The sequence below is a fragment of the Phodopus roborovskii genome, unplaced genomic scaffold, assembly GCF_943737965.1.
Source record: "Phodopus roborovskii unplaced genomic scaffold, PHOROB, whole genome shotgun sequence".
Taxonomy (NCBI): Eukaryota; Metazoa; Chordata; class Mammalia; order Rodentia; family Cricetidae; genus Phodopus; species Phodopus roborovskii.
The window spans coordinates 14636150-14656890 of NW_026126460.1; the positions used below are offsets into that span (position 1 = coordinate 14636150).

The 20741-nt window shown below is 36.9% G+C and overlaps 1 protein-coding gene across 1 annotated transcript in view; it reads right to left on the minus strand.

Moving 5' to 3' along the window:
* Positions 1-20741, minus strand: part of Erbb4 (erb-b2 receptor tyrosine kinase 4) — a 1004487-nt gene that overhangs the window by 46117 nt on the left and 937629 nt on the right. The window contains exons 21-22 of the mRNA XM_051190418.1: positions 2662-2817; positions 544-619 (exon numbers count right to left, since the gene is read on the minus strand). Coding sequence (XP_051046375.1) covers positions 544-619; positions 2662-2817 — 232 coding nt within the window. The remainder of the gene's footprint in view (positions 1-543; positions 620-2661; positions 2818-20741) is intronic.

A 20741-nucleotide genomic window follows, 5' to 3' on the forward strand; every position in this document is an offset into this window, starting at 1 on the left:
ATCTCCATATTCATAATCACTCTATGTGTTCATTAGTTGTTCCTTGTTTCCACAATAACTATATTTTCTGCCATAGAACATACATTCTTTTAACCAAATATAAAATAAACAAGAACATGTTTTTATTTTGCTTTACCCTTTCACACGGATGACTTTCAAAGTTTTATGACCACTGAGTTGTTGAACATTAAGGTCATGAGATTCCAAGAAATTGTTTTTAACATTGGCCAGTTTTTCTGTTTGTTTACTAATAAATAGATTAATCAGACAAATTATATCAAACCAGATCTTATAGCAGAAAATTTAATAGTGTTATATTTTTTACATTTAGAAGAGCAGAAAAAGTCACAAAAAGATAGATAAAATTGTGATTTGGGGGTGTTTAGCTTTTTAAATTAAAGATCAAAGAGTCAATTACCTTAGGGAGTTAAGGTTACAAGTAAGTGCTTCCAGTACTATATATATGACTTTTTTATATTTTGTATGAGGTGTGAGATAAACATATTTTTCTTTAAAAGACCAAATTTATAAAGATTAATTTACCATAGCTCCAAACGTCACTTTGATGAGTGAATTTCCTATAATGAATACATTCCAGAGCCATCCATTTAATTGGCATCTATAGAAAAATAAAAAGTGAATTATTAGAAATCATAGAAGAAACCATTTTTATATTTTCTAAATGCTAGTCTCTGGACTGACCTCAACTATATTTTTTGATGTTGTGTCTATAGCTATAAACCAGTTTTTCTTTCAAGATAGAGAACAAAAGAATTAAAATTTATAAAATCTATGAAGCAAATTTATCAAAGGATATATTTTAAAGGGTCACAAACAATAAAAAGAGAATTAAACATCTCAACAGCTTTATATATTTCTTAATGTCTAGTACCTAAATTATGAGCTAGTATTATGACTGACAAAATCAAATTTAAAAATCTTTCTATATTATGTTTTCTTATAAATGAGGTTTCTCCATTTTCAGTGATCCTATTTCTCTCTCAGATTTTTTTACTACAGATACAATGGATTTTTTTTCGCTCAGTTGTCCCAACTTCCTCTTCTGGTCACTAAATAGTCTAAAATCACGAATTCCATAGTTAGCTTTGCTTTGTTCCCCAGCCACAAATGATCTCCCTTGCCTGGGCAAGCAAGAATTGAAAATATGTACCATTTTCAAAATAGGAACTAGGAATATAAAAGAATGTGAGAGGATCAGCACAAATCCATCATCACTACAAGAAAAACACTCAACCCACACACCCTGCAGATGATGGGTCAGCAGAATGTGTTTCAACTCAAAAGGGCAGCATTAAGTAGCTTGGGATATAATTAGATTCCATAAAATAAAGATAAACATTTCTACTTTGCAGTTGAAAGCTTAGAACTAAATAGGCATTTGAAATCATGAGGTTGGCTGCTCACCAAGGTGACACCAAGGTAATTCTATGACAGAATCATGGGATTCAGTGAAAAGGAACAGAAGACACATTGAAAGTAATTTCCCTATGGGCAAGGAGTTAGCAGGCTTTATGGACTAAGGACAATGTGTTATAGAAGTAAGTTTAAATCATAGGTGGCTTGATAAAGACATAATGGTGACCAGGCACTTAAAGCCATAATGAATCTTGCGTTAGACAACCTTACAGTTGTATGTTCTTAAGACAGGTGGAGTTGTGTGATTTATAGACTGCTATTTCTGAGAAATCTTGTTGAGAATTTCAGAAATGTTATTTCAAGCCACTGTAGTTTGGGAGTAGACAGACAAAATAGGCGGATCAGGAAAGAGGTCAGATAATATCTTGAAAATGAAATATTTGTATTTATAAAATTTTGCTATCTTACTTTGTGATAGGATTTGAATATAGACAAGCATGTGAAGGCCTAGGGTGAATCAATGCAAGGCACTTAAAGCCTATTATTGTAACTATTTATAGGTAGTAGAAAAGTAATGTATATAATTAACAGATTGATATATGTAAATAACTTTTTCTAAATCCTAGCTTCATAGGTCACTAGGGGTTAAGATTCAATAGGTTTGTGTCATTGACCTGCTCTAGCAGAGGTTTCTGCAGGTCAAGCAAGATGGATCTTCCCATACAAATTTCCCTAATTAATTAGCCAAGAATTCAGATTAATCAGCAAAAAAAAAAAATGACATAACTAAGATATGAGTGAAACCATATGGCAAGGGTGACATGGAGAAACACAGTTCTCAGGCAGAACATGAGTTGGAGGATAGGAAAAGGTAGCTAAAGATGTACCTGTATTCTACTTTCTTCAGTATTAGTAATTTAGCTTGTATTTTGTTGTATAGTGAAGTGTTAAGCAATGTAGGTAAAACATTCACTGTAATATAAGTGAAATCAAAGCAACTATACTCGGTAATTGCAAGGTATCATTTTTATTGCTGGAAGATTAGAAGTAAGAATGGCCAGCTTCCAGATGAATTATGATTGTTGGTAGTCCCTAAGCTTCTCAGGACATAAGAAGCTGTCATTGTATAATAGTTCTATAGTCTTGGGATCAATGAGACAATGTTTATGGCCTGTGTTAAAGATTCATATTCTGAGTTCCTAAGAATTATCATATGGTTGTTATTATTAGAGACAGAGTTATCTTACTACATTTTCAAGAAATATTGCTCTTAAATTCACCTACCTTGCCGCCGTCAGCATTGTATTCCTTTTCATCTCCTTCCAAGAGTCGGGCTAGACCAAAATCTGTGATTTTCACATGGTTTGGGGATTTTACTAAGACATTACGGGCTGCCAGATCCCGATGAACAAGCCGTCTTTCTTCCAGGTACATCATTCCCTGAAAAAGATATCAAGTCCCACAAAGGGAATCACTTAGCATCTGAATTTCTTCATCGCATAAAATGGGATACTTCATTCTCAAAGTGAAGGAAGAATCCTGGAATATGAATACATTGAAAAATGAAACATAAAAAAAAAAAAACCCTGAAAATGGGTCTCAGCTAGAAGGCCTGGGCAGTCTAAGGGACCTTGAACAGTGGAACCAGGATGTATCCCTGATACACAAAAGGATTTTGGGGACACATCCCCCATAGTGAGGGAATACTCCCTTAGCATAGAGACAGGAGAGAAGGCCTTGTCCCTGCTCCAAATGACTTGACAGATTTGGATGGCCCCTCCTAGAGGGCATCACCCTACATGTGGAGTGGGGGGATGGGAGGGGATGGTGGCCGGGGAGCATGAGAGGGTGGGAGAGAGGGGAAGAGGGAGAGGGAACTGGGATCAATATGAAAAATTATATATATATATATATATATATATATATATATATATATATAGTTGTGGGAGGTGGCAAACCACAGATAAGTTTTGAACTTTTTCTCCCGAGTTCCTCTGAAGAAGAATTAATTACTTGAAAATAGGCTAAATGTATGTCTGTTTTTCTCAGGGGCTCAATATTCTTTTGAAAACATTTTCATTAGTGAGGTGTGCAGGTGTCTTAGGAGATAAGTTAACATATACTTGGACTGAACTACATATCCCTCATCATTTTCTTCTTTATAGTTTTTGCTTAGTGTCATCTTCCTCCTACATAGTCACTCCAAACAAATACAGCTATCCATAACTACAAAACCTTTCATTCATGTTTAATGGCACCAAAATCATTTGCATGGATTCTCTCAAAGCTGAAGAGTTATATTATTTTTATTCATTATGCTCAGAATAAAGGACACCCTAGGGGTTTGTGAGAGTCTAACTTTAAATAAAAGGCTTCTATGACATTAGTTGCCATTATGGGAACTCACGAGTGAGAATACATATTTTATAATGACCCACAAATTAGCCTCTAATATGTTATCTTCATAAAACCACACAGGGGAATTAAAAATAAAATTTATTGCCGATTGCTAATGAGATAGGGTAGTGGGAGAGAAAGCTTTGCATTTTCCATCATACAAAAATATTAATCTCTATTCAAATCCATGAGAATGTTGGTCCATAGAAGTAATAATTTGTTTATTAATTAAATTTCAGCAAGCAAGAAGATAAATGTTGTTGCATCTTATATATAAAGTTGCATAAAGGCAATGTAAGAAAACTCAAACTTAGATTAGGTAAGCGTGAACAAGTGTTTTTTTTCACTAAGGTAGTCAGGTAAATTGTATATTTGCTTTTTTTTTCCAGCTGTAAAATGTGGTCATTCAAAAGCATATCAGAATTATAATAAAAGGCTGGAGCACATTCACATTCCAAATACAAATCATTGCTGTTGGCAGATAGCATTACAACTTCACAGGTTTGAAGGATTAATGGTTTCTGATATCAAAACAAAAGCTTAGGAAAACAGACACATAAATCACACAGGTCAGAACATTATGAACTGTATACCAGGTATAGTGTAAAGAGAAGATTGCCTTACACAGCTGCAGGAGCCAGCCTCCACAGAAATGCCCATCAAATACAACCAGTGGAGATACCATCTCATATGGGTCAATCAGTCAACAGCTAGGTGACACCACATTTATTGGTGCTTTCCGAAATCAACTCACAAATGGTATTTATGGGATTTTCCCCCCTTTCCTAAATAATTCTGTTTTTAAAACCTAAGGGACAATATTCCAAAAATAATGTAAATCCAAGAACCTGCGGTTCTTTCAGGACTTAGATCAGAATTGAAAAAGCTTATTGCCTTGGAGATGACATATGTTCACATCCTTCCATATAGTTCCGTCCTTCTCAGAAATGTTCATTAAGGAATTCATCATTTCCTTTATTACTACCTCCATATCAGGACAGAGCAAACATTGTCCATCCACTGATACTTAAATCTACACGAATATAGCACACATTATGATCTGCACACTGTACTAGCTACTGGGTAGGTAAAAGAGAATCAAATGACATCTGCACTTTGAAAGATGACAAGGTGAATTACTGATGCACATGGCAAGGGGCATGTAGGGCACTTAAGAAAAGCTGTATCCGCGGGAACAGTCTGTCAAGCATACTAAGAGGGGAGAGGGGAACCCACGGCAGGCTAAGGCTTAGAGGGGAAAACTGTGGGCAGAGAACAAGGAGCTGAGACTACTTAATGTGTGCACGTGGCCACAGGCATGCCAGTCTGTAACCCATGGGAGGGGCAGTGGTAAGAAGTGAGACAGAACCAGTAAGAGGAGATCCAAGAAGCACATGCCTATGTCATGGAATTAATGCGAGTTTTGATACTTTTGAAATGATACATTGTACAATAAAAAGACAAGTCCAAAGGTCTAAAAGTTCCTTAACTTTCTGATTAAGGGAAATTCTCTAGATAACAAAGAATCTTGCATCTTATTACCACTTGTCAAGAAAAACAATGTTTTCCTCAAAATATCGAGAACTGAAATTCAGAAAACCAACTGACAATTTATAGTTTCCCCTGGTCCTGTCCTCTTGACCAAATTAGTACTACTAATAACAGAAGCATATGTTATTACTAAATTATCAAAACACATTTGTACAGTCCCTTTGTCACGATGAGACACCACTGTGCAAATACATATTTCTAAGTCATTAGGTTTTGCTGCCACCTTAGTCATGCGTTCACACCCAGAGTTAGAGTGTTGAATTGTCTTTGGATTGCTTATAAAAGGTTTTCCACAATACAGTCATTAAGACAGAATTTTTTTCTGACTTGAAGAGCTCATTAGAGTCAAAATTTCTGTTAAATTCTTTCAAAATAAAATTATTCTTTGAATTAGCGGGATGTAAGTAGGAAGACAGATAATTACTAGAAGTAAAAGTGACAAAAATAAGCTGCATGAAGTCCCTGAAAGTGGAAGATGAAGGAAAAGGGTTTGTGCATTGTAAGAGGACACAACACTCGCTGGAAATGAAACTTAGACCCTATGAACCACGCACTGTTTTATTTTGCTCAAATATATAAAAGCCAAGATTACCTGAGGTCACGTTACTAAGTTCGATCGGTCTAACTAATGAGCAATAGATAGAAGAGGGATTTGATCTCTTTTACTAGAATTCTAAAGCTTATGGATTTAAATTTGGACACATAGAAATTAACAAACTTACAACTAAGGTAAGGCTTACAGCTTTAAAAAAAAAAACCTACTTTCGCAGGAGAAATTATTATTAAGGATTTCTGTGAACTTCAGAGAATACTGGAATTGATTGATTCTTTAAGAAAGAATATATTTAACGTAACTATATCATAAAGTTGTTTCGAATTTAGCTACTTTTAATTATATAAATTTGAGTTTTGCAGTTCTCTTAGGTCACATGGTGTAGAAAATGAAGAATTAGGTCTGATTATAAATTCTAAAGGCAATTGTCTGGTTTAAACCCCAGCTCTACAAAGTTCTTTCTAGACATGTGATTGGAGCAAACTGCTTATCCTCTCTATCATCATGTCCTTCTTCTTTAAAGGGTTATAATAGCACGTATTGCCCAGCTTATAGTAAAGACTAAGTTTAATAGAATATACAAAGCCCTTAGTAAGTGACTTATTGTAACTGTAGGCTATGCAAACTTTCGTCAGTGTTCCATAGATAAATACCCACAAACACTGCTCTCAGTAAATTCCCCTGACTGCTTCAAAAAAATCTAGGAGCCACAGTGTGTATTTGAAAATCATTTGCAGTCACACAAGTGCCCTAAGACCTACCTGCCATGATTAATGTGCGGGTACAAATTTCAGAATTATTACTAAAAGTCTTTGATGCTAACAAATGCTTTCCATGAGTTAATGAAATGATCAAGTTGTTCACCTCTTATCACACAGCATAGAGAGGAATCTTAAGGATCTGTGATTTAGCAATATGTTGTTGATTTCATGACCCAAGTCTTACAAATGTGCTCTTATCCAAACTTTTAACAGTTGCACCATTTCCTATGTTCCTTTGCTTGTCGCAATTAGAATGTTGACTTATTCCAAGCTTTCTCACACTTCTTAAAATACACATCACAGGAAGTATATGCTAGCTGGGGAAGAGTAAAATTTTACTTTTGGATTTCAAAATTACACTTTGATACAAAATCCAAGGGAAAATATTCTTACAGTTAATTTAAGTTTTAATGTCTTGCTTGTAATCAGTTCACACAGTCTGTTCTCTGAAAATACTATCAATGAAAGACTTAATTTTAGAATTCCTAGTGCGGATGAACGCCTAGTAGCGACCCTTTTTTTCGTCTCATGACATCTGAGTTACAGTCCTCTAGCTACAACTGGTGGGTAGTGTGTTTTTATGAAATTTAAAAGCTCGTGCTGCCCAGCTGCACAAAGTGGAAGGAAGTCAGCAGGGACATGACTATTTGCGACAATAAATATTTGCTTCTCTGATATCTTCAAAGTGATAATTTCATCAAGCATGTGTGGAGCTAAAAATTTCAGGCTGTAGTCAGCTCTCGGATGCCAATCTTTGGGGTGAGCAAAAGCATTTTTTAAAAACAAACAAAAAACAAAACTTCTCATTCTGAGAATCCAAAACTTTTTAAATAGCAGGAAACTTAGGGAAATCCAACTTCTAATGAAAATCTTGCCTTTCTTCCATCTCTCTTTCTAAAAGCAATTCTTAGCAGGAAAACTCCGGATTTAATGCCTTCAGCTATTAGGGCTAAAGGTATGAGCATATTCAAGAGAAGAAAGGGAACTTTTTGTATGAAGTCACTTCATTTATCCAAATTAAGCATGAAGGGAAACTATGGAGGTTCTGGAAATAAGCCATGTGGGGAGTCTTTTATCCATCTGAGTTCATGGTGAAAAGAACATAGAATGGAAAGTTGTTAGAGAGAATTACTTGGCATATTGCTAAGCAGTGTATGGTCACAGGTACTTATTTTATATAAGCTAGGAACGTGACAGAGTGCTTTAAAAATCTTCGAAGCTACTAATAGCTTTTCTTCGTTACACAATAAAAAGAAATAATAAAATATATCTACTCTTCAATACTAACTTTTAGCCAAATACTAGAAACAGAGAGTAGTTTCTCCTCACTTGTGACTTGCATATATTTACATAAAAGTAAGTTGGACTCATCCTAAATTTAAGACACCAGAATACAGAAATTGACAGATCACTAGAAGAATAAATTCACTCACTTTACAAAGCATTTGTCTGTTTCCCTTTTTTACCTACAAGGCAATCTTGAGGACTCTGGGTGTCACATAACAAAAGTACTTAGGACATTCAATAAACAAAGATGGATCTGTTCAACAAATACACAACCTCAAATTCATTCTTCTTATTGAAAATATAATTAACCTTTATAAGGACAAGAGTGAGTTGAAATATGTTAGCAATGTTGGGAAGTGGTTTGAGTTTGTCATTCCATTTCTCCCTGTTTCTTCTCTCAGATGAACCAGGCAGGTCGCATGGTTGTCTTGGCTGAAGCAGAATTAGTTCCTATGGTTAATTCTCATATCTCCCATTGTAGTTATGCTCCTCCAGAAATTGTGCTAGGCTGAGAACTTTAGGATTTTTCTATATTAAGAACACCAGTTTTCAGTCATTTTAATAAAACATAGTAAAATACTTTATGATTCATTTTTTTTTCTAAAACTGGTCCAAGTAATGTAGTCTCAGTACCTGCCCTTACTAGGTCCAACTGTGTGCTTCCTTGAAGCAGCTCAGAGCCACATATATACTGATATACTTTCATGTCATGGTGTTGGCTACATCAGTCTTGGGGTGGTGACATCCCAACCTAGGCACAAATGAAGCTGTTTGCTTGGATGTTCTTCCTTTCACAAAATGAAGAAAGCCATACCTTTTCAGTCCATTTTGAAGAGTTGTTCCAGTTCCAGGGCCCTCCATGGGATTGCAAATATATACAAACTTCTCCCAACCCCACTGTTTGCTCTGCCCATTACTACTTTTCTCATTAAAGCAGATGCTTTTCCTAAGAAACCTTGACAAAAAAAAAACTTTTCCCAAATATGAACCTGTCTTAGAGACTTCTGCTATAAAGAAAATGTGTTTATTATTCCTGTATCCTTTTTCAGAACCTCTGATAGACAAGATTTTTTTTAAAAAAAACATTTTTCTTTTTATTTATTTATTTATTTCTTATTTTACATATCGATCCCAGTTCCCTCTCCTTCCCTGCTGCCTCTAGGTTAAGAGAGTATCCCTCCATGGGGAATGTGCTCCCAAAATCCTTTCATGCACCAGGGATATATCCTGGTCCCTCTGTCAGAGGTCCCTTAGACTGCCCAGGCCTTCTAACTGAGACCCATGTTCAGGGGGACTGAGTCAGTCCCATGCTGGATTCCCAGCTATCAGTCTGGGGGTCCATTTGCTCCTCCTTGACACACAAGATTTTTGTTAAAACTTACTTTGTTCTATAATTCATGGATACTTCCATCATAGTTGCCCTATGTATCTCCACTCAGGTTCCATTCCTGTTTATACTGTAACAGTCCCTGATATTGTTTTTAATGTATATCCTTGCTATCTCCCTTTCATGATCATAGTTATATTGTTTTAAGTTTCATACTACTTCTGGTACATAGTACATGGATTACACTGCCACACTTTATTCATGCTGTTTTAAATTCAAATATGTTTTGATAAATAATTCAGCTTATTACTTTTGAGTGCTGAATTAAATGTTCTCATAGGGTCAGATATATAGACACATATGTGGCAAAAGTTTTGATATATATATATATATATATATATATATATATATATATATGCATTCATATCCTTATTAATTTATTGTCCATTTTTGTATCAATGAGCATTGAATTTCCTCTCTCTCTCTCTCTCTCTCTCTCTCTCTCTCTCTCTCTCCCTCCCTGGTTTATTTGAGGCAAGGCTTCTCTGTGTAATAAATAGTCTGTGCTTTCCTGGAAATCACTCTGTAGACTATGCTGGCCTCGAACTCACAGAGGTCCACCTGCCTCTGCCTCCCAAGTACTAGGATTAAAGGCCTGAACCACCACTGTCTGGAAAATTCCCTGTGTCTCTCTAACATTAAGGCATCAATGAATTACTTAACTTATGTAATGATGTAAATTTATTTAACAATACAAACTGCTGGTTATAGTATGAGATATTTAAGCACATTGTAATAATAGAAGAATAATACAAAGATATATTTGGTTAACAGTGGACACTGAAGTCATATGGAGAAGACAAACTCTATTTTTATATATGTTTCCATTATATCAATTAGAAGTATAAAAGAGTTAAGTATTTCACATGTGTTCCCTGAATGGCATTCTAAGTGCTCCATACATATATAAGAACAAAATCCCAAGTTGATTGAATATTCATATTTTATTATCTCCTTCTGAAGAAGAGCCAACTGATGTGCAGAAAGGTAAAAGAACATGCCCCATGATTGCCATTAGTGCATAATAAAGCTCATAGGAACCAGGGCTGACTATAGATGGCTTGATTGCAAAAGCAACGATTTTAAACCTTTTTCCAATATGATTACATAGAGAAAACTACAGTGAACAGGCTATAAAATCATAGAGAACAAGACAATGTATTTAGCTGAGTGACTAACAGCAACAAGTGCTTCAAGAAATGAAAAACTGTTATACAGAATAACCACTTGCAGCCTCTATACAAACTTATTCAATTTTGCTCGATTCTCTAAGGATGGCACCTCTGGAGCCACTTCACAATCAAACTATGCTAGCAAATTGTTTAATGACATGGACATATATAACAATGAGCTTGTGAGGCAATTCTGCCATTAGACAAACATCACAGAGCACGCTTATTCAAATCTACACAGTATGATTTGATTGTGATGTGGAAATTAAAATGTACAGGCTGCTATCAAAATAAAATGGTATGGGTTTTAATTTTCTTTTATTCTCTTAAATTTTATTTTGCTAGATGTGGTGGCTCATGCCTTTAATACCAGAATTTGGGAGGTAGAGGCAGGCAAATCTCTGTGAGTTCAAGGCCAACCTGGTCTACAGAGTGAGATCTAGGCCAATCAGAGTTACATGGCAAGACCTTGCCTCAAAAAATTTATAAATTATTTTACAACTGTGTGTGTGTGTGTGTGTGTGTGTAGATATAACTATATGTATGTATACACAGAGAGAAACATACTCACACAATGTGTATATATGTGTGTACATCCCATTTTAAGTAAGGTTGCCTATATAAGCGTGAATGGGGGTTATTTGCTTGCATGGAGCAATGTCCCAGTGGATACAGTAATATGACTCCTCCTTTTCCTGCAAACTTTAACTGTCTATAGCTCCTCTAGGAGTACTGGAGCCCTATGATACCACTTCCTATATATGAATGGAATGTAGATGGGTCAGGTCTGGTACAGGGCTCTGTGCAGATAACCACTGATACTGTGCACTTAGGGATCCATCAGCCATATCCAGTTCAGAAGACAGAAATTACAGAAATGCTCCTTCCCATCCTGCATCTCTTTCCACCCTGAGTCTTGGATGGAGGATATAGATACCCATTTAGGGCTGAGCACTCAACAGTTGCTTGTTCTTCACACATTGACTAATTTTGAGTCTCTGCAATGACTAGAGTTTAGGCATAGGATTTTCTAAATAGAAGAAATAAACTATAATAATGATGAAAGAGTAGGAAATATATAAACCAGCAAGTTTGTCACATATTATAATTAAGTATTATTACTGTATACAATTTTCATTTTTTTATATAATACATTTCTTTTTCTTTGTTTGAGTCAGTCTAGTACAGTAGATCAGGCTGGCCTTTGAATCTGCATTAATTTTCCTGAGTGGACCTCCCAAGTACCAAGATTTAGACAGGTGACAAAATACCTAGCCACAATTGGTTTCTTCATATCACCTTACCACAAACCTAGAAACACTGCAATTATTTTGTTACTATGGTCCAGACTCTGTTGTATTTGTTCATTTGACCATGTGTCTTCTAAATTCAAATCAGCACTAAATACTTGTTTGTGGCTGGATTAAATGAACCAGAAGACCAAAATTTTGTAAGGCTGCCTGGCAGAAAGAATTTTCCTTTACAGTACAGGCATAGCAGATTAAAAGTCTACATCACTACCGACAGGATGGAGAAAGACAAATCCTCTAGCAATTAGGATAACCCCAGGCTGGGCATTCACATACCAAGGGAATGAATGGAGATGCCATCTACAGATTTTTAGAGCTGGTGAATATAATGGAACTTTCCCTTCTGGTTTCTCCTGTTTCAAAAGAAATTTGACTTAACTGCTCTTCCCTAGGTTTTGGAACGTCACAATTTGAAAACAACTTCCTTGTGACTCTGAAGGAAACAAATGGCACCAGTAAGGCAAATGGAAGGTGAAAAAGGCAAATGAAAGAGTGCACACATGAGAAGTTTTTATTTTCTTAGTGAGTAAATGTCGAGTCAAAAACTCATCTGCCTGGACCAATAGAATACCTGCCTAGCCACATAAGTCCCCTGCCGGTGACCTCCAGCACATGATTACAGTGAGAGGAGTGAACTGTGGTGCATCCCCACGCAGGTACTCTGGCAGGGAGGTATGCTTAAAATGGATTGCTTCTGCTCCTTAAGCAGCCGATCAATAAAGATGTGGATTGCAATGAGAAAGGAGATGTTTGTGGGCTGGAGTAGTTATCCTCTGTGTCTCTGCTGAAATTAATTAAAAATCAATGAAGTGTGCAACTTATTAATACAGCAACCTCTTGATTAACCGATAGAAGCTCAACCTCTCTCTGAGCATACATCTTGTGCAAATATTCTCAAAGGCAACACAGAGAAGGTTGGATGTATGACCCACTTATAATTGAGCAGGAAGGGTTCATGTGTAGTAGTTTGTGGCTCCACAGAATTGGATCCTACTGGTAAAAAAGATGGAAAACTAAGATTGGAGTCACTGTGGCCAGAACGTTCCTTCTTATGTCAATTACACCAAATTCTACAAGGTATCCTTATTACAAAGCAAAATTCTGTCACTGTGTAGATCTAAAGAAATTCAATAATCACTTTATTAAATGTAAAATGTGTATTTGTGAATTGGGAAGTTAAGTTCATAACTGACTTTTTAAAAAATGTTTATTTTATGTGTATGGATGTTTGGCCTGCAAGTATGTCTATGGACAGTGTGCCTATCTGTTACCTTCAGAGGCCAGAAGAAGATGTTGGATCCCCTGGACCTAAAGTTGCAGATCATTTGTCAGGAATCATGTGGATTCTGAGACTCAAACCCTGATCTTCTGGAATAGTAGCCTATGCTCTTAACCACTGAACAATCTTTCCCTTTCCAGTCTCTGTTGATTATTTTTTAAATGAGTATGTTTCAATGAAATCGCTAGACTAGTAAAGGCTTTTAAGTATTTTGAGCCATTTTGGTTGTAATCTATCTACAGTCTAGTTCTTCCTCTGCCTTCTCTTGGCTAGTGCTCATCTGAAATGGACCTAGTGCTCATCTGAAAATGCTTACACAATCATGGTGTGAGAAAGTCCCTCTCATGATTCTTACATCTTCCCTATGAAAATCACCCAGACATTTCCAAGCTACCTCCTCTGTGCCATACTGTCCTTGCCCAGATTCACTCTTCCATAAAATATCCTCAAAAACATCCAAAGCACAGCTTCTATCTGCCATCTTAACCCCTTGTCATCAATGTGCAAGTCCACTTTATAGTACTTCCTTGTTTTAACTTTTATATAGCCTCAGGGATAGAATTCTAAAACTGTATCACTAATCTTGATCTAAAGACTAGGAACACCTACTTAATACATTTACTCAATTTTTCAGCCCCGTATGACCATGGAAAGATCAAATATGATCAACTATTTCCACTAGAGAATAGTCTCTTCCATTATTGCAAAGGTTGAGAAATTGTCATCTGAGTATCTGATGTCCTCACATGTTTGTGTGAGGTCTATGGTGCTATAACAATGATACGGATTTCTTTGGGTTTTGGCTCAATTTACAGAGTCCCTGTTGGTTCTGATCACTTAAAAGATGTTTGTGTCTTGAAGACTGCTGTTTCCAGAGCGCCTCACAGATGTTCATGGTTCTATTTTTGAGGACTCCTTGCTAATACATGCATCTATAAAACCTGAGTCTGGATCTGGAAATACTTGTGTCTTTTCCTGGCCTTTTTCTTCATACTTTATAAGCTGGTACTTAGAATATTTTACAGTAGTGAATGGTGTCCTTCCATTTCTCCTCACTGTGTCATAATGCTGCTGTCTTCTACACAGCCTTGGAAAAGTGTTCCCCTGCTCCTGAACTTCACACCATATTTTGCCCCTATCTGCATTAATAACTATTATTGCAACCCTAAATGACAAGTAGTACCCTAAAAAGAATTTCTTGACAATTTTAGCCTCTGACATTATTAAGGTTCAGATCTAATCCAAGAAGTGGGTGGGGAAGATTGACACATTCCTTTCCACTTATTTTATCCATTTTGACCTCATGCACTTGCTGTAATTTCCTTATCCATCTTTTTTCCCCCAACACACATGCACACATGTATATGCTCTGTGATATACACATATCCAACCACCTCTCCCTCACAGCCAGAAACATCTTCAAGCAACTGAAATAGTTATCACTACAGCTTCAGTTGGAATTCTTTAGTAGAGCTCTATGGCTACAGCATACTGAAAAATGTCTATTCATTTTGACTTTCTACTCACTGTTTATTTTTTTTTAATCTGGGATACCTCTCACTATTCACTGTTATTGCCAGGGAACAGACACGCACTAGAGCAAAGGTGAATCTCTCCTATGTGGTAAATTAAATATCACTTCACTCATAAAGCATTCTCTACTCACAAATAGAATGGCTCACTCCATTCAAATATTAATATTTGATGCAAAATGTAACTTTGCTCTCTTACTATCTGTCTGTCTGTCTTTCTATCATCTATATATCTGTGTTGGTTTGAATGAGAATGGACCCCATAGGCTCGTATGTTTGAATACATAGTCACCAGGGAGGAGTGGCACAATTTAAAAGGATTAGAAGTCTAAGACAGTGCTGCTTGTTGACAAAGTGTCATTGGAGGTGGGCTATGAGGTTTCAAAAGTCTGTGCTAAGCCCATTGTCTTGCTGCCTGAAGATCATGATGTAGGTCTCAACTACTTCTCCAGCACTATGCCTGCTGTCATGTTCCTCAACATGATGCTAATGAACTAAACTTCCGAAAATGTAAGCAAGCCCCCAATTAAATGCTTTCTCTTATAAGCATTTCCTTGGTAACTGGGTCTCTTCATAGCAATAGAATAGCGATAAGATACTATGGATCTGCATAGGGAAAAAAACTCTGAGGTTTTCAACCATCACTAGAAATTATTTGTGTTGTATGGGTAAATAACAGTCATTTTATAAGGCAGAAAGAACATATGCTTGCATTTATTGGGCTGCATTTTCTAAGCTTAAACTGCAGAAATGCAATATGGCATATTAGCTATTGATTTGACTATTGATTCCCATTCATAGTTTTGCTTTAAACCCTGATGTGTTGTTAACTGCCGGGATCTCTGAATGGTCTTTTCCTCACTTAACACATTGATCAAGGCTTGGATAGGCAGTAAATACTGGTCAATTTGATTAATTTCCCCCTCTGTATTCTTTTATTCCTTTTTCTATTGTATTTGAATCATCAGATTAAGCTAGAAGGAACTCACAAAAATAATAAGTACAGTCAAACACATACAGTCTAATAAAAATTACAAGTTCAGGAATAGGAAAGGGGATGATATAGTTTTGATATTGTTGAAATTAATTTGTATTGCTTATCATATTTTTCTATTGTGTCTCTTTAAAGAAATATTAAACTTGCTAGTTGTCAGACTCATATCAATATCTATATCTATCTATCTATCTATATATGGTAACTTGCTTTCTAGACATATGTAATTTCAGAAGACTTAAGGTTTGTTGTTGAATACTATCTGAATCTCACAAAAGTAGTGGAATAAGAGTGTTGTTTATAACCACTGCCAAAATGGTATCTGAAAACTGCCCTCTTCAATAGTTTTCTCTCTAGTTTGCTGATTTATGCAGTTAATATCTCATATAGAAGAAGGCTGAGTGCACACATTATAACATGATAAACATTGCATGGCAGAGGGTCACTATCAGCCTCTTCTTATTTGTCTCTGTCAGTGAAGAAAAAGGAAAGTAATTAAAAGCACTGGACTAGGGCAAGACTTCAATATTAGTTCAGCTTCTGGCCAAATGCTGCAGTGTGGTCTTAGGCATGTTAAAATTCTCAGACCAGTGTTTCCATCTATTAAATGGTGAAAGTTATAACAACCATCTCGTAAGGTAAGGTTGTTCTAACAATTAAAAAGTCATTCCATGTTGAAAACTCTTAGATTTCTGCCGGGTCAAGAGTAAACCCTCAACATTGTTAGTTACTATTGTCGCTTCTGTCTCATCAAACAGTCACTTTTCAAAAATTCAGCTTTCAACTTATTTTCAATTTCTGAGGCATCAAACAAACACTTTTGCACTTAGAATCCCAACTGTTACCTATGACCTGTCAACCGTGTCTTTCAGTACTGCTTTTTCCTCGGCACTTATCTTAGAAACCTTGCCAAACTTAAACTTTGCTTTTGCATATACACCTCCACTCTCTGTTCCTTCTCTGAGTGACACTTCCTCTGCTAGTCCACAAAAGTTAGGTAGAAGAATCCATACTGAGTGAGGTAACCCAGGCACAAAAAGACAAACATGGTATGTACCCACTCATATATGGATTTTAGACATAGAGTGAAGGATCACCATCCTACAATCCACATGGTCAGAGAAGGTAGGAAACAAGGAGGACCCTAAGAGAGACATACATGGTCCCCCACAGAAGGGGAAGGGGACAAGATCTCCTGAGCACATTGGAAGCAGGGGTGCAGTGAGTGGGGAGGGAGTTAGGAGAAAAAAAATGGAACGAGAGGAGAACACGAGGGAGCAGAAAGATTGAGACAGGGAAAGAATAGAGGAGAGCAAGAAAAGAGATACCATAATAGATGAAGACTTTATAGGTTTAAAGAGAATTCTGGAACTAGGGAAATGTCCAGATATCTACAAGAATGACCCCAACTAACAATCTGAGCAATAGTGAAGACAGTACCTTAAATGCCCTTCCCCGATAATGAGATTGATAACTACCTTACATGCCATCCTAGCGCCTTCATCCAGTAGCTGAACAATGTGTGCGTGTGTGTGTGTGTTTGTGTGTGTGTGTATGAGTGCAATGAGTGCATGTTCCATACTTCAGAGGCCCTTGGGAAGACTACAGATTGTGACAAAAGGTGCAGAATTCCTGTGGAACAGACTGTACTTGGCATATACTTACCAATCAAGAACTTCAAATGAAGTGTTTCAGCTTCAACCTGAAGATCACAAAAAATACCCTGGGGATTACCACCAGCACCCTCATAAAATACATACTGTCACCAGAATAATAAGAGGTGTCCATACTAATGTAAAGATCCAATAAATTTGCCTTAATTACATAGAACATATGCTCCCCGATTCACAAAATCATGCATCAGTGAATACAATATAAAAAGGTTTAAAAACTTGAAAAGTATCCAGCCCCTGCAGCTGCAGCAAGGACTTCCCACAGAAGAGAACATGTCTACCACATGCCTCAAAAGCTCAGGGGAATTGCTACTCCAGTGACTTCTGAAGCCTGTGGAGCAGGAAACAACATCTGATGCCACAGCAACTTCAGTTTACAACATGCAAATAAATTTTATTCAAAGGAAGTATTTTCTTTAAAATATGTATTGAATCCAGTTCAAAAAAAAAAAAGTAAATAGGGGATGCCAGAACAAACTGACATGTTCAAGTTCAGCAGCTGCATGGAAGATGAAGGAAAAACTGAAAGATGCAAGGAGCTCATTTACTATAGTGTGACATGATTTCAGTGATCAGTGAGTATGGCAGTAACTTGGAGGAAGAAGTTCGTGTAGAGAGCAGCAGACAGAGACAGGACACATCAATGACTACAAAGACATGAGGACTAGCAGGATCATGCAGTGTTTTCTGACTTGAAACTCAAGAAAAAACATCATTATGACATAGGTAGATAACAGAAGGGAATCTAGTGAAATCGGTCCATTTTTAGGATAAGGTGAATGACAGTTTGGTATTGGAGAAGAAAGGAGAAACATTTAAGGAGTGAAAATAGTGACTGCAACAAATACTATAGGATCCCAGAGTGTAACTGGAGAGGAAGAAACCTTGAATTTGAAATGGGTATAGTGGTGTGATAGCTAATATGGCTGTCAACTTGACACACTGCTGCTTCCTAAGTGAAAAAAGGCAATTAATTCATCTGAAAGAGTGTCTCAATCAGATTGACCTGTGAGGCATTTTCTTGTTTACTAATTGATGGAGCTGAACCCAGCCCAATGTGGGTGGTGCTGCTCCTACGCAGGTGGTCCTGGAGTGTACAAACATGCAGCTGAGGGAGCCAGGTGGAGCAAGCCAGTTAGCAGGGTTCCTTTGCAGGATCTGCTTCAGTTACAGCTTCCAGGCTTCCTCCTTGAGTTCCTCTACTGACTTCTCTGGAAGGACTATGATGGGGATGTATAAACCAAAGAAAGCCTTTCCTCACTCAAGATTTTGGCCAGTATCATATCACAGCAATAGAAAATTACTAGAATAACTGGTGACAGGGAGGGAGTTACTAGATTACAGTGGAATAGGAGCAAGAAAGGATTTGTAACATGGTGGTTTGTAAATGTGTTTTACTCAAATGAGTAGGCAGCTGAAACGATGAGAATAGGACTCATCATTGCAGTGAGCAACTCTTAAACCAACAAGAAATTGTTACATCTGTAGAATACAGAAGAATAAGGATAACACAGACAAAGTACCATAGGGATAGCTACAGTAAGGAAGTGGTCAGGACTACAGGGAAAGAGGCAGGCCTTGTTGAAAGAGATTCTTCCTCCAAAGTAGGTAGGGAGGAAAATATGGCATCTGGAGGAGTATAATGTCTGGGGAGTTTAGTTCCTATCACTATTATTTTTCTGAGTGGACTGAGAGACATTGATCAATGGTCCATATCATATGACTGAAATGAAGAGAAATAAAGGCAGAGAGGAGATTTGATATAGCCTAAGGGAGGAAACCAATTCTAATTGCATAAAAATAGGCATGAAGAAAGAGGAGGGGAGAAGAGGAAAGCACATGGGGCTAGGAAGATTGAGCCAGAGGAGAAATAGACAAGAGAAGAAAAGAGAAGGGAAGAGAAGAAGGGGGGGGGGAGAACAAAAGAGGGAGCCATTATAGGTTTGAAGGGAAAATTGAATCTAGAGAAATGTCCAGAGACCTACAAGACTGACCCCAACTAACAATCTGAGCAACAGTGAAAAGGCTACCATAAATGCCCTTTCCTGATAATGAGATTGATGACTAACTTATCCACCATCATAGAGCCCTCATCTAATAGCTGATGGAAACAGAAGCAGACATCCACAACTAAATACTGAGCTGAACAGGAATCTAGATGCAGAGATGGAGGACAAGATCACTCTGCAGAAACCCACAGAGACAGCTGACCTGAACAAGGAGGATCAAATGGATCCACAGACTGATAGCTGAGAATCCAGCATGGGACAGACTCAGACCCCAGGAATATGGGTCTCAGTTAGAAGGCCTGGGCAGTCTAAGGGACCTCTGACAGAGGGACCAGGATATATACCTGGTGCATGAAAGGACTTTGGGAGCACATTCCCCATGGAGGGATACTCCCTTAACCTAGACGCCATCAGAGTCTAGGGATTCTAAGCTAGCAAGACCTGAACATCCCAATGTAGATGAAGCAGAAGAGAATAACTTTAACAATTTCATGAAAATGATAAGAGGCCCTCAACGAGGATTTGAGAAAAATCCCTTTAAGAAATGGAAGAAAAAACACACCAAAAATGTAAGAAATCAACACATCTCTTAAAAAAAAGCAAGAAAATCCCAGGAAAAAAACAATCAAACAGAAGAAGTAAACAATTCAAACAGCCCATGATGTGAAATAGAGACAATAAAGTAAACATAAACTGAGGGAATGCTGGAAATAGAAAAGCTGGGTTAAAAAAAAATCAGGAAATAAAGATGCAAGTATAACTAACAGAATACAAGAAATGGAAGAGAGAATCCTAGGTGCTGAAGAAAAACTAGAGGAAAGAGACTTACCAACCAAAGAAAATCTTAAATCCAACAAATGCTTAACACAAAATATCCAGAAATCCCGTTAAGAAATGGAAGAAAAAACAAACCAAAAATGTAAGAAATCAACACATCTTTTAAAAAAAGCAAGAAAATCCAAGGAAAAAAACAATCAAACAGAAGAAGTAAACAATTCAAACAGCCCATGATGTGTTCACTCTTCTTAATATCCAGAAAATGTGGAACATCATGAAAAGACTAAACCTAAGAATAATAGGTATAGAAGAAGACAAAGAAGCCCAGCATAAAGGTGCAGAAAACATATTCAACAAAATCATAGAAGACAACTTTCCCACCTGAAGAAGGACATGCCTATGAAAGTACAAGAATCTTACTGAACACCAAACAAACTGGACAAAAGAAAAAAAAAGTCTCCTTGCCACATAATAATGAAAATACTAAATATCCCGAATAAAGAAAGAATATTAAGAGGAGTGAAGGAAAAATGCAAAGTAACATATAAATGGAGACCTATCAGAATTACCCCTGACTTCTCCATGAAAACTCTGAAAGCCAGAAGGTCCTGGATATATGTTCTACCAACACTAAGAGACCACAGATGCCAGCCCAGACAGAAAAACTCTCAATCACTATAGA